The sequence below is a fragment of the Doryrhamphus excisus genome, chromosome 4 (genome assembly GCF_030265055.1).
Source record: "Doryrhamphus excisus isolate RoL2022-K1 chromosome 4, RoL_Dexc_1.0, whole genome shotgun sequence".
In the NCBI taxonomy this organism is placed as follows: domain Eukaryota; kingdom Metazoa; phylum Chordata; class Actinopteri; order Syngnathiformes; family Syngnathidae; genus Doryrhamphus; species Doryrhamphus excisus.
The window spans coordinates 12,533,861-12,548,713 of NC_080469.1; the positions used below are offsets into that span (position 1 = coordinate 12,533,861).

The 14,853-nt window shown below is 41.4% G+C and overlaps 2 protein-coding genes across 7 annotated transcripts in view; one reads left to right on the forward strand and one right to left on the reverse strand.

Moving 5' to 3' along the window:
- Positions 1 to 9,304, forward strand: part of slf1 (SMC5-SMC6 complex localization factor 1) — a 27,395-nt gene extending 18,091 nt beyond the window's left edge. For 3 of the 4 annotated variants that reach the window (XM_058069717.1, XM_058069716.1, XM_058069718.1), the window contains one exon: positions 7,382 to 9,304. In XM_058069717.1, coding sequence (XP_057925700.1) covers positions 7,382 to 7,893 — 512 coding nt within the window. In that variant the 3' untranslated portion in view covers positions 7,894 to 9,304. The remainder of the gene's footprint in view (positions 1 to 7,381) is intronic. The other variant, XM_058069715.1, reaches the window with a different exon arrangement.
- Positions 8,784 to 14,853, reverse strand: part of LOC131127638 (multiple C2 and transmembrane domain-containing protein 1-like) — a 100,923-nt gene continuing 94,853 nt past the window's right edge. For all 3 annotated transcript variants that reach the window (XM_058069713.1, XM_058069712.1, XM_058069710.1), the window contains one exon: positions 8,784 to 12,560. In XM_058069713.1, coding sequence (XP_057925696.1) covers positions 12,489 to 12,560 — 72 coding nt within the window. In that variant the 3' untranslated portion in view covers positions 8,784 to 12,488. The remainder of the gene's footprint in view (positions 12,561 to 14,853) is intronic.

A 14,853-nucleotide genomic window follows, 5' to 3' on the forward strand; every position in this document is an offset into this window, starting at 1 on the left:
TGGAGCATCACTCACCCTGTCGTCCCTGTTGTTTGCAGCAGACAGGCTAAGCCAAACTGGCAATGCTTGTGTTAGGCCAGAGAGGGCAACACTGACACTGGCACACCAACAAAGGCTTTATTTAGGAGTGATCTCACCCCTTTGTAAGCATGTCTGCTCAGAGGCCTTGGCCTGTGTGTTTGTGTGCATGCGTGTATGTGTGTGTGTGAGACAGAGAGGTGGTGTGTATCCCACTCCTCCCCCCCTACAACTGGGTCCCTCCAGGCTTTATGGAGCTGGCAAAGAAAGAATGCCATGGCTGAGGGCAAGGCTAACTCTCACACTCACGCCCCTCCCTCGTCTTCTCATTGCCCAAGGCCACCCCATATGACCCGGGTGTGCGTATTGATGGCAAGGAAGTAGCCACACATGTTTATACATTATGTCTATTTGCCTCTCTCAACATTTGTCCATAATATCAAAATTATAGCGATACAATGCTGTTGTCAATACTGCTGTGCATGTGTGTTGTGTTTAGATTTATACACACATACAGAGGGGGGTTGACAGTGAAGGCAAAAGGGTGGGTAAATAAAGAAAAGAACCATTAAGCTGTCATTACTGGTGGTGTTCCCCCGCTATACATGTCGCCATGTGATGTGATACGTCAATTGTAAACACATGTTACAGAAGCCCCTGTAAGTTGAGCACAATTTGTTACTGGAAGCTTCTTTCCATCCATATGAAATAATAGTAATAGAAGTAACGGTAACCTGTTGCATTGTGAACTTGTCACCAACATTGGGACATTAACTTTCATACAAGTGTAAACATGTAGTGTATAAGCTGGGCATGTACATACAATTGGAATAAATATATTGTGTGTGTGTGCCGCTCAGATTGAGTTGTGCTTTAGTGCTTGTTAATGTAACCCAGCGTTTTAGGTTGACCACTGACATTGTGCAATTTGTGTGTGCAGTAGAGACAACAGCCATGGCTGCAGAATGCACTCCATAGCCATCTCACTTAGCTACAGCCACTTAGCCAAAACACATTTTCATTACACCTCCGGGCTTCAGAGTAAAAGCGCCGCACATCCTGTCTAATATTAGTAATAAAATAAGGGTGTCATAAAAAGCTTTACATTAATAAGGCTATCACAACTGCATCGGCCCCGCCTCCCCCCACAGAGACAGAGAATGTTTGATGGACTAGATGTATGATTCTCTTCGCTCTTTTTATATGAAGCATCTAGTTGCTAAACCCGACCAGTCCTGGATGTACCCCTCCTCTCGCATTTCTTGAATGAGAAATCATATGTCACATTTTAATTGTGACACCCCTTCTATATATATATATTATATCCGGGGATATAATATATTACATTATATACATTATATATTACATTACATTTACACGATATTACACTGGTGTGAATTGGCTTGTATTAGTGTTGTGATCATTATGATATTCACCTAGTTCAGACCCTCACCTCATAGTCAATCTTTGTAACCTGTAACATTTAACATCATCATTTATGAAGGCAGTTTGAAGTTGTTTATGGTGTTTATGAGTCTAAATTATCAATTTTCTGGGCTAAAGTCAATGTCAAAGAGGAAAGCAAAGCCTCCATTCTATCATTTCAAATACAGACTAGATATTCCTGTAGATGTTAATGTGATGTATTTTGCTCATTGGCACTGAAAACAAGGGTCCCTTTGGACACACGCACGGACCTCATCACTATCATCGTGTTAACGTGTTAAAGTTCATTGCACTCTGCCTTTATTTCCCGTGGGTGTTGAGCACAGCTTGGCGAGAGGGCGGCTTCACTCGTGTTGTCATGTATTTCAGATGCACCTCTGTGCATGCTGCTTCACCACCGCTTCCCAAGCTGGGAATTCTCCTTTATTTCTCAATCTTCGAAATGGCCGAAATATGTTTCCTCCTCAGAGTGGCTTGACTCTCCCTTAGAGATAGGGTACTGTCATCCGATACTGTACATACATAAATACTGTCATCCGGGAGATGAGGTGGCTCAGGCACCAGGTCACGATGCCTCCTGGATATATCCCGAGGGGTGTGTTCCAGGCACCTCCGATCGGTATGAGACCTCGGGGAAGACCTAAGGCACTGCTGGGAACACCTTAAGATGTGGCGTGGGGAGCTGGATTTAGCGGCGAGAAGGCATTTTGTGACTAAAATCTATAATTTTTTTGAACGCGCATGGTTTTGAGAAGCCAAACTCTTTACTTAAGTGGCCCCACCAACTAAACTCAACTATGTCACAACTTCCGGTCACAAGGAGGAAGCATGTGATGCACATCCACACTGGAACTATAGCATTCAGTTTAACTATGGCCGATGTGCCTTCATTCATATTCACGTGAGTGCAGACCACCACCAGGGCCAAACACTAATACCGGTTCATACATGGCCCCATTGCAAGTAGACTTTAACAGCATAAAGTGACATCGTCTTGTTCGATCACCAAAATTGTACACTTTCCCTCTTGGGAAATGTGCTAAAACATCCACATGGATAAATTGGTTGTGCAGTTCTGGCACCAAAAAAATCAAGTAGTAGTGTCAAGTAGTTTTGACTTTCTACTTGCTTGAGTTTCTGCTTATACTAATATACTTTTTGATTGTTATCCGTTCCAAAGGCCACCTCTAGCTCACCTCTAAATGATTACACCTCAAGAATAAGAGCGGGAGCTCTGCGAGTGTAAGAATATACCTAAAAAAAATACTTAACTTAGAAGTTTGACTTTGCCTCCGCAATGTCAAAGGCTTCTTTAAAAAAAAAAAACACAGAAGAGGCTCTTTTTTAATGGTGTGCTCACTTCCCACAATCTTGTTAACGTTGAAAACTCTTCTAAAAGTTCATGTCTTAATAATAATAATAATAATAATAAGACATTTGTCTGGCTTGGGGGGAACAGTTGACAAGCTTGTTTTCAAATCAGTTTGAAATAACTTCAAGAATATTTTTTGTAAATGTGCGAAGACTTTAATGAAGAAGGACAAATATCACTGTTGGGTTGCTAGATCAGGGAATCTCAAATCGTGTAGCCGCAAAATTTGAACCACAAAATAGGACAACTGTTAACATGATAATGACACTCTGCTTAGATAGTCTGTGTTAATTAAATTATTTGATTATTATAATATTTCAATTAGATCACTTACTGTGAAATCACTGTTACAGTGTTAACAAAACATGAGCCACTAATTCTCCACTGCGTTACCTGTCACACTGTTAGCATACAAGTGCCCTGTATTTATTTGTAATTCAATTTTATTAGCACACAAGCCACGTGGGTTTGATTCCCCACCCGGGCGTCTCTGTGTGGAGTTTGCATGTTCTCCCCGTGCATGCGTGGGATGCCTCCAGGTACTCCGGTTTCCCCCCACATTCCAAAAACATGCTGGGTAAATTGTCCATAGATATGATATTGAGTGTGAATGGTTGTTTGTCTATATGTGTCCTGTGATTGGCTGGCGATCAGTCCAGGGTGTACCCCGCCTCTCGCTGAAGACATCTGGGATAGGCTCCAGCACCCCTGCGACCCTTGTGAGGATAAGCAATATAGAAAATGGATGGATGGACTTGGAAAAAATGCTAAGTTTTATTCTCATATTCAATATGATAATATACAGTTCTAGTATATGATGTGTCTACATGAGACTTTAGACAACAGACACACGTAAAAAGGAGCACTGCATCCTTGACCATCCCTGGCTCTTAGTTTGAGCCATTTTTACTTATTCTCTCATTCACTTCTTGTCTTTGCCTGCCCTCTAAAGGCCATAGGACAGTGCACTTTGTATACTGTGTGGGTAGACTGTGTCTGACACACATACACACACAGAGGATGGTGTAATTACCCCATGCTCTGGTGTAATCCCCCAGGTGTCGTATTTATCTCCACTGCCATGTATGACACCCAGCACCAACCTAAATGCACTTCACCTGCCATCCTAGCAGCAGCTACCAAGCTCATAACTGTGTACTGGAGGAAATAAACAGTATTGTGTTGCTGTTTGTATGACTTCTGTCAACATATAAATCATTTTACCACTAGGTAGGGTGAATGATGATGTCTTTATGCACTCACACATCATTGCAATGAAGTGATTAGTCTACGGTTAATGATGTATTGTAACTAATATCTAGCGTTTACAAACTAAATACTTTTAGGTTTTAAGATGGAGTATGGGGAAACAAACATTTGATCAATGTAGGAATATAGGCTGCGTGGTAGACTAGTGGTGAGAACACCTGGTTTATGGTTTATGTCCAGCGGTTGGAGTTCTTTTGTTAATCCTGCTGGAATTATGGCAAGCTCCTAATTAATTTGATTCACTTTTTTCACAGTACTGAAGATTTAGGCGCAATGTTGTTTTGCAGCCATAGAGGTGTGGCCAAAGAGAAGCATACATACTGTACATACATATATATGTACATTATGTTCTCTGGTTTATTGTTGCCAGCGTACATACTGTCCATATTATATAATGTTCTCTGATTGGTTTATCGCTGCTAGCGTACATGTTGCGTCCCTGTGGCAGCGGGAAATGGGCCGACAGTCAATCATGCGCAGTGTTTACCAAAGTAGTCAAATAACATTTTTACAGATTTTGGAACTCAGTGCACGTATAAAACGCATCAGATTTAAACAACAGATATTAAGGTGCATTGTCGATTTTTGAGAGAGTGGAAAATACGTTATCTGAATGGAAAAATAATTGTATTGAATGAGGCAGGCGAATAAATGTAAATATGCCAAAGAGCACACACATCTCGCTTTGAGGCAGACACATCTGCTATCAAACACACACACAAGTCCCTCTTACACACTTTCAGGCAGGCTGATCCCAGATCCGTGCTGCAGGGGGGCCTCGCCGTACCCACCCCAGTGTCATCTCTCCTGTTGGAGGCTGCCTGTCAGCTGCTGTTGACACTATGACAGCAAATGTGCAGTGGAAGACGCTAACTCTATTAGTGTGTTTTTCCCTACTGGTGCCTACTGATGATGTGAGGTTACATGGCCTCCGTGGGGAGATGTGACAGACACTATAGGGCTGATTACACTCTTGTTTTATTGTGCAGCTGCGAGCTGGCTGAGTGTAAGGTTTTCTTGCATGCGTGTCGTCTGCGGGTTTGAAAATTTATGCGGGATAAAAATCTGCCTTAAAATTTCTTTGTAGGAAATAATATAAATGAAAGTTAGTACATTTACTTGTATTCACTTACAGGACAGCTTTTCCACATCCATTATGGCGGTGACGGTGACGTCCGTACGCTCAGCGCTCGATGAGGGCTCCCTTCCTGTTTCCCAGTGTGCTTTGCTGTACAGTTGTTGATTGGTTAACAAGTTACAGTTTTAAAGTTGGTTATTCTGCATTATTTGTTGGTAGTGTCTTATCTGTTATCTACATTCTATGTGATGTTTTAGCACTTTCTTTATGATGCCGTAAGAATGGTGTGTGGAATATTAACCCGCCCCCGCTAACTGCATTTTGCTGCAATGTCTGCAAATGTAATGTTTGTCCTGCATCAGTTCTCAAGGGAAGATCCAGATACTGATATAATAATTATTGGTGGCCCATAATTTCGGACATGCTTAATATTTTTAGAATGTACTGCGGGTCAACAAGAAAACAGCTGTGGGCCAAAAAAGGCCCCGGGACGCACTTTGGACACCTCTGATATACTCATATACTAGTTATTTACTAGAAATTACTAGAAAGGAAAATACAGTAAAGTCTCGTTATATCGATATCGGTTATAACGAATTACTGCTTATTACGATACTATTTTCATTTCCCGGCAAATTTCTAGTCTTTTATGATATAATTAGTTCCGTTAGTACGATACCCGGTTATTATGATAATCCGGTTACTACGATGCCCTTTTCATCTCCCGCCAGCCAATTTGGTCTGCTTATATCGATACAAAAGCAGCTTAAATCAATTTTTGCTTAAGGATTTCAATACCAAAAAAGAACACGGCGAACGGCTGCTTCCAGTCAACTTTATTTTTCACACTTCCACCACCAGAGCACAGCACACACACCGATTCCCGCACTTCCTGGTTCACAGGTCATGCTCAACCCGCCCCACATAGCTGGCCAAACACATGCCTGCAACAGAAGAACCAACTGACATAGCATACACACCTATTCCAACGAAGACACAAGCGTACAAATACATGTATTTAATTGTGTTGTATTCAGATATCTTTTTATTCTATACACACGAGAGAAACCACGAACGCAGTTGGTTCTTCTGTTGCAGGCATGTGTTTGGCCAGCTATGTGTTCTATACTATAGAACAATGTCGCGTGCATTATTGCCCACTTTTAATGCAGTTCGGCGCAGGATCGGATATATCGACAGTCCGGTTATATCGATATTTTTTCCGACTCCCGACAATATCGATATAACGAGACTTTACTGTATGTAGAAATCTTTTTTTTTTTTTAAATCATTTGCCAGGTCAAATTAAATATTGTAAAATTGTTAATTTACTGGGCGGCACGGCGCTCTAGTGGTTAGCGGGCAGACCTCACAGCTAGGAGACCAGGGTTCAATTCCACCAAAAACATACAGGTTAATTGGTGACTCCAAATTGTCCATAGGTATGAATGTGAGTGTGAATGGTTGTTTGTCTATATGTGCCCTGTGATTGGCTGGCGACCAGTCCAGGGTGTACCCCGCCACTCGCCCGAAGACAGCTGGGAGAGCCTCCAGCACCCCCGCAACCCTCGTGAGGAAAAAGCGGTAGAAAATGAAGGAATGAATGAATGTTAATTTACTAGAATTTGACCTGTGAGAAATGAATGCAAGTCTCACATTGTTAGCATCAGAAAGTCAAGTCAGAAATACATTAGAAATTATATTTCAATTTCAGCGGCCTGTTGCTAAGAGATCTAGACTTTCTAATATTAGTTATATGATGTTATTCATACATATATTCTTACATACTTGTATTGTAACCAGTTGGCAACAAGCAGACACGCCTCCTCCACCCCTTGTGTCCTCGTCGATCAAATGTGTACTCTTACTTACCCTTGACTGCCGCCCTTGCTGTTTGACCCCTGCATTTGAAATGCTTGCTTATGTAAACGCTTATGTAGATGAACCCCAAATGAGAGCTGACCTTGGTAAAGTGCTCAAATGTGCTCCACGTTGTTGATTTTATTGAGTAATTTGAAAACAAAGCAACACTTCCCCATTGTAGGCTTGTGCAGCTTCCTGGCAACAGTTCCCAAAATGGCTTAAGAGCAGCTCTTCACCTTTTCGGTGTCAAACGCCACCAGCTTCCACAGACGCGTGCGTACTGGCCCTCTTCATCACGTGTACGTAGTCTCAGCCGCATTTGATGTCTCCTGCAGGTTCTGAGCTCCTCTATCAACCAGATGGAAAAGGTCGCACAGCATTGGACCTCGTCTCCACACCAAGTCAAAGGGCAGAGCTTGTCCACAGCGCACAAGCAGGTGACTCCAACCTAAGGAAGAACGCCACAGAGGTGATAAACCACACCCTCCTGGAGGCGGGCTCATGCATGCTGGCACACCTCATCGTGTGCCACCAGCAGGAGAAGGGCCTGCCCGGCCGCTCCAACGATCCCGGCGATGTTGCCTCCAGCCTAGGAAACACACTGGTTCGGGCCCTGGAGACCCACTCCCTCCAAACGGTGACACAAGGCTGGATGGACCAAAGAGCTCTGAGACTCGTAAGCGACATGGACATGCTGCTGGATCTGGCCAAACAGAAACTCTCCCGACACGTGTGTGAGGCAGTGAAGGAGTACAAGGGGGAGAATACGTCACTCCTCATGGAGATTCTGGGGAGTCTTTGGGCTCAAGGAGAAATACTTTTGGCTGAAGTCAACAAAGACTTTTGAAATAAGCTATTAAGGGCGTTGGTGGGATTTATTTAAATAGTCCATTTTACATTTTATTTTTAAATGACCATGTGAAGATACACTGAGAAATCGTCAATCCACCTGCATTATGTGCTTTTTTTTGTACGTTGCCACATTGGTGAATGATTCAACAGTTTAAGTCATTATAATACAGAAGAAGTACATGTCGAAAATGTTATTGAAGTGTGTACTGCCTTATGCTTGTTTTAAAGTTTATTTTTACAAAATAAAGAATTGATTAATTCCTATCACAGTGTATAAGTACTATACAATAAGTCAATTGAATAGACTACAAGTTTACTGAGTTATATTGATACTTAAAGTACACGTGTGTCAAACAATATCTAACACAGCTGCCATCTTGGCGTGGTTGGGTCATCGTGTCCCTGCTGCTGCTGATCACCGGCTGCCGTGATCAAACTGTTGGCTGACACTACAGCGATTAAAACTACTGCACAGATTCAATTGCTGTTTGTGGAATTGAATCTCAAACTCACTTTAGGAAATTGTTGCGTAACAATATTGCATTGAAACATTGATAATGTTTATTGACTTATATTGATACTTAAAGTGCACTTACAACCTGAAACATGAATTTATGACCTTAGTGAAAGTGACTCATCTTAAATACATAAAGATCGATACTTGTTTCGTGAAGTTATTTGATATCACTAACAAATATAATTGTAGTCATTACTTATTTCTTTGTGATATTTACTCAGCTGCTAAGAATGCTCCACATGTATTTTTATATTCTCATCATTACAGGGTGCTTTTTGGCAAAAATGTTGGCAATTTCAATAAAAAGGCAAGGTAATTTATTTTTTTAATCAAAAAAGTATTGAACTGTAACACAAACACATTGAACCAAACCAGGAATTTTGTATATCGTTGGACCCCTTAATATTTAGAATTTTCATGATTTCAATCATTTTATCTTTGTTGGGAAAATACAGTAAAAAAGACATATTTCTGACAGTTATGATGGTGATTAATGATGTTTAAAATGGGTTAATCTGAATAAAAACATGAATCATTTGACAGTTAATTACTGTGGTTGTAGTTTTCAGTGTTATGCGTCTTCTAATATTCTATATATTCGTAATAATATTCTAATATTTGTCAAATGTATAATGTATTTAATACAACATCCAAAATATTGCAAACATCTGAATATAATGCAATTTTTAATACTCATCTTGTATTGGATCTCGTTAAATCATGTATTGTAAATAAAAGCAAAGCAAAACATTGTGGAATAATTGAAAACTGCTAAAAAATAAAACAATTTAATGTATTTATTTCTTCAACATACAACTGATGCATTTTATTTCTCCTTTTATGAGCCAGCCCATCTGTGCTCCAGCAGTCTCCATGTCAGGTTGAAGGTAATGATTTTGATGATGATGTCACAGGCAGGCAAACAATGCAAGCAGGCGTACACAAAAAGAAAAAAAAAAACACGTCTTAGAAAAAGAGGCAGGCATACAGCGAACACCAACAGTATTTCTAAGTGTCAGTAGCAGACCATCAGCAAGCATACAGTATAAAATACAACCATCATTTCAATAAGGTAGCTATTGCTATGTACAGTTCAATTTAAAAAATAAATAGTTTCATTTCAACAGGGTGCAAATATGAGTGTTTTTCTTTTTTTTTTTTTTACAGCTATCAGTCTGGTGGTACATTCTTTGTATTTTGCACTCAGATGTGGACGACATACAAGACATTAAACACTCTGGTATGCTTACAAACACTAAATAAATAATGACTAAGAATCAAAAAGAAGTAATGCACCACAGAATAGTTAAAAGGTGTTGCTGCAAAGAAAAATGGATTGCAGCCTTTTGTGACTATAACAGTTTGTTATCAGTTTGTGCAGCATGCCATGTATATTGGTCTATCTTCTAGGTCATCCCAAAAGGTGTTTAATGGGTTGGAGGTCAAGTTCTTTCACACTAAAATCATACAAATATTCCTTTATGGGCCTTGCTCTGTGTGCTGACCAGCATTTCCACTGCATGGGCTCAGCTCTACTTGCTTCCATGCGGGGTGGTCATTTTTTCACTTTTTACTGCAAAAACTATGGTAAAGGTTTCTTTTATTTGGAACATGCATACAAATTACATTGAAATACATTCCATAGTACAATTCACAGCTCTTCATTCATTCATTTTCTACTGCTTTTTCCTTACGAGGGTCGCGGGGGTGCTGGAGCCTATCCCAGCTGTCTTTTGGGCGAGAGGCGGGGTACACCCTGGACTGTTCGCCAGCCAATCACAGGGCACATATAGACAAACAACCATTCACACTCACATTCATACCTATGGACAATTTGGAGTCGCCAATTAACCTAGCATGTTTTTGGAATGTGGGAGGAAACCGGAATACCCGGAGAAAACCCACACATGCACGGGGAGAACATGCAAACTCCACACAGAGATGGTCGAGGGTGGAATTCACAGCTCTTCATGTCCAAAAAGGAGTAGGAAGAAGCAAAGCTTATGCTGCATCAGTCGGAAGGAGACACTGTATAGTCAAACCTCAGTTTTCGGACCCCCCAGTTTTCATATGAATCAGTTTTTTTTCCGCTAAAGTGTTTCCTTGGTTTTCATACAATAATTCCCTCTACTGTATTGCTCCAAAAAAATCAAGCGCCCAAACAAAACACTGATATGTTCCTTGGAACCCATTCTGGAAGATCTCGAAAGCTTTCTGTTCTTGTTATTGTGTGTAGCTGCTCTATAGGAGTCCCATTTAATACAAAGGGCAGGAAAAAGAGCATAATATGCCCTCTTTAAGCATGGATGTGGGTGTGCAATATGAATGGATATGGACATAGATGCAGACCGGGACGACTCCTGGGATCTTTCAATATGAAGCCCAAGACAATGTCCTTCAGACAAGGTTGATACCCTGCATTTACTCTGTAGTGTAGGGAAATGGAGGCGGACCAGAATAGCATACACGCATGTACACACGCATGGCAGATGTAGCTACACATCAGTCTACACAGCTGAAGGGGAGATAACAACACAGCAAGAACCCAACGCTGTCTTTTGATTCCATCAGTGTGCGCACACAAAAACCTCACTCCTTGCATGCACACACATCAAAGTTGAGGTGGGCCAGATGGAGAGGGAATGGCCAGCCGGGGGCACCGCTTCACACAGATCATGTTTGCATTGTGTGTGTGTGTGTGTGTGTGTGTCTGACAAGGAGAGGAAGCTCCTGTTCAAATGGGACATTATGTTTTTATATGTGAACAAGTAGGTGTGCTTTGTTTACGTGGGATCTCTAAGCGTATTCCGCCAAGGTGTTTTTGTGTCTGAATGTGTGTGTGACACAAACAATGCACAAGACGAACAGAAAAGAATACATTTTAAACACGATTGGATGTGACACAGCCTGAAGGCCTCACTGCCATGTGTTCTCCAATGTTGTTGTTTTTTTTTAAACTACTACATTTGACCCGAATAAAAGATGGTATTTTTTCCTTGGAATACAGTCTGAAGAAGATGGGTCGTCAAACAAATTCAAATTCCCCGAGTGAGTCAGAGCTTCTTTTCCTGTCACTCACACACACCACACTGATGGAAAAAAGTTAGCAAACAACAAAGAAGTTAATTTATTTATTTTCTGTACTGCTTATTCTCACAAGGGTTGCGTGCATGCTGGAGCCTATCCCAGCTGTCTTCGGGCGAGACAGGGCACACATAGACAAACAACCATTCACACTCACATTCATACCTATGGACAATTTGGAGTCGCCAATTAACCTAGCATGTTTTTGGAATGTGGGAGGAAACCGGAGTACCCGGAAAAAACCCGTTCATGCACAAGGAGAACATGCAAACTCCACACAGAGATGCCCAAGCGGGGAATGTAAGAGTTTACATAAGACCATTAAGGCATTATTTGATGAGTTGGATGTGGAAGAACCTGACCTCAACCCAATCAAACACGTTTGGGATGAACTAGAACAGATCAACATCCAACATCAATGACATCTGATTTCCCAAATGGGGAGGTGCCAACCCAAGGTTGTCCCAATAGTGTAGTATTCTTATTTGCGCCTTATATTGATTAAGAAATCCCTTCATCTCTGAATAAAAGTGCACTTAAAAACAATCCAAATATGTAATTACCGCAATCCAAATAGTGTCATTGAACGTAAGAAAACACAAAGTACATTAAGTGCCAAAACTGTTAGAAATATATTAACTTCAATAAAGTGGCCAGTGACAAGATGGATGCACTTTCAGTGCATGAAATAAGAAAAAGGTTTTGATGGAAGGAAGCACAGTCCATCCATCCATCCATCCTACTCTTTCTTTGTTGTTTTTGTCATCTTTTCAAAATGTGAATCATCAGATTTCTTTCTTCAGTATTCTGTGCTGAACACTGAGTAATACCAGACAGAAAGAAAGAAGTGGGAGATGGGAGGAGGAGGAGGTGGGTGGGGTGCTTAATCAGAACACGTTGGTTCTGAGCGTCTCCCTCTGCTCCTCGGAGTCCAGTAATGGAGCAGCAGAGCGGAAATGGACCAGAGAGAAGAGCTGGTGGGTGGACATCTACCCGGGGTTGTTTTTCTTCCGTTTATTTGGACTGGGATTGGGATCCAGTTTCAGCTCTCGGTACTGCACCTGTTAAAACACACACATTCACACACAGACACACACACACAAAAAACAGTCGGTCAGGTGGAGAGAGCAAAGGATGCTTGAATAGCACACAAACCCTCCAGAGGCTCTCTCACTCCAGCTGTGTGGAACAGTGGCCTCAAGGAAGGGATTACACACTGATTACAACACACACACACAGTTCAGCCTTCCAAATATACATAAACACATGCTTCCACAGATGTGAAACAGTGGCCTAAGGGAAGCGATCAGACAATCAAATAGAGGACAGGGCAAAGGCTCATGGGAAAGCTTAGAGAGACAACAGAGTCATCATGAAGAGGAAGGAGAAGTGGAGCAATGGAAGGACAAAGGACACAAGCAATCCATTGGTATCACTTTCACTACCGACCATATGCTCTCTGACTTTATTATCTTGTAAAATCAATATACATTTAGTCAATGCTGAGTCAAGCATGGACTCATGTTATTTTGCAGCACCATTTTCCTGCAAGGGGGTGCATTCTCTGCAAATGCGCAAAGGCTGCGCATCATTGCGTTGAGGCATAAAGCGCCAAGTGTGCCTGAAGCAGCAGCGAAAAAAAAGGAATCTGACAACCGTACTCATTGCCACAATGATTGACAGGGTCTCAAACACGCGGCCCACGGGCCAAGTATGGCCCGCAGGACACTAGTTTGAGGCCCCCGCCTTGATATGAAAGTTTAATGTTAGTGCGGCCCGCGCAAGTTTGATATGGATGCTGTATGGTATCATGTACCCAGAAAAAATGATTAAGTTTGATTAATGTTCATGTTAAAGGTTAATTAACTGTTAATAGTTATCCTCCCTATCCGTGTGGAAGTGGTAAGTTTTTGGCTATTTAAGTTTAAAAGAAATAACTTGAAGGCTACCGTTTAGGTCGCTAGCTCTCTAGTTTGCGAGTTAGCATGTGTCTCAAGACCCTGCAGTTGCGCAATATGTTGTAAATAAAAAAAGTATAAATGTGACTATAGTCGTGTTTTGTCATGTCTACAGGGCTCTAATAATGCTTTGTTAATTTTAATCTGGAAAAAAAAAATTGTCTACTCACCAACTAAATGTGGTTTCTTAAGTTTTTATTATTTGCTGTTTTATTATTATTATTATATTTATTTATTACTGATTGATTGATTTCTTTATTCTTGATTTGTTTATTTATTTTTCATCTTATTTTGTGCAGAAAATAAAAATAAACATATTTGAGAACAGTGGAATGTTTTATCAGAGCTTTTATTTTTCAGAACCAAAGCACTGAAAAAGTTTGTATATTTTTCTGTTTTTAATAAATGCTTCTTTTTTTTTTTGTGGAAAACCTGATACGGCCCAGCCTTGCCCAGACCCTAGCTCCAGTGGCCCCCATGTAAATTGAGTTTGAGACCCCTTCAGTAGAATAAGATAATAAAATGTCAGACTTCACCTGATTACATGTCAGCCCCTGGTGATATTATGTAATGGTACAGCTGCCACTTTTTAAAGCAAAAGGCGCAGGTTCAATGCCTGTTCTGGACACTTCCTTGTACTGGTTTTCTTTCTTTTCCAGATCCAGATCCAGATCCAGAGTCATAGCTACTGAACGCACCTGATGATGATTACCTTCCATCTAATTATGCTGACTGCTGGCAGTTGGGAAATACCGAATTATTCCTCCTAGCTACATGCTACACATGTGCCGCGTGTCACCCTACTCTTATCATGGACTTGCACCACATGTAGATGCATTCAATCACCACCGATGTAAGCCACGCCTTTTTTGTGTTCCTCTGTTGTAAGCACCCGCCGCTTATCCTCACGAGGGTGGTGGGCATGCTGGAGCCTATCCCAGTTGTCTTCAGGTCCTTGAGATGTGGTATCCACAGCTGTCCGTGGTGGGGGTGGGGTGGGGGGGGGGGGGTATAATAGTTTTAACGGTGCCCAGAAATCTTATTTGTGATGACCACATTGAAGCAAATGACAGCACAATTAAAAAGTGCACACAGTAACAATCAATGCCGATGCACTCAGTACATTCACTCTTACCTGGACCTCAAACCTAGAGAGAGACCAAACAACAGCGACTTCTCTTACGTGATGGACACAAGTGGCTCAGTTCCACACATACATACGCAATGCATATATGACAGCACAGACACATCACTGACAAGAGCTAGCCACTAGATGAGAGCAGAAGAAAGAGAGAACCGCGACATCACCAAAGAGCCAGTCTGTGGGATCCCTGTGAGGCGGATGTACTGTCGGCTACTCAGCCCGTCTGACTGACTGTCTGACTGACTGACACCC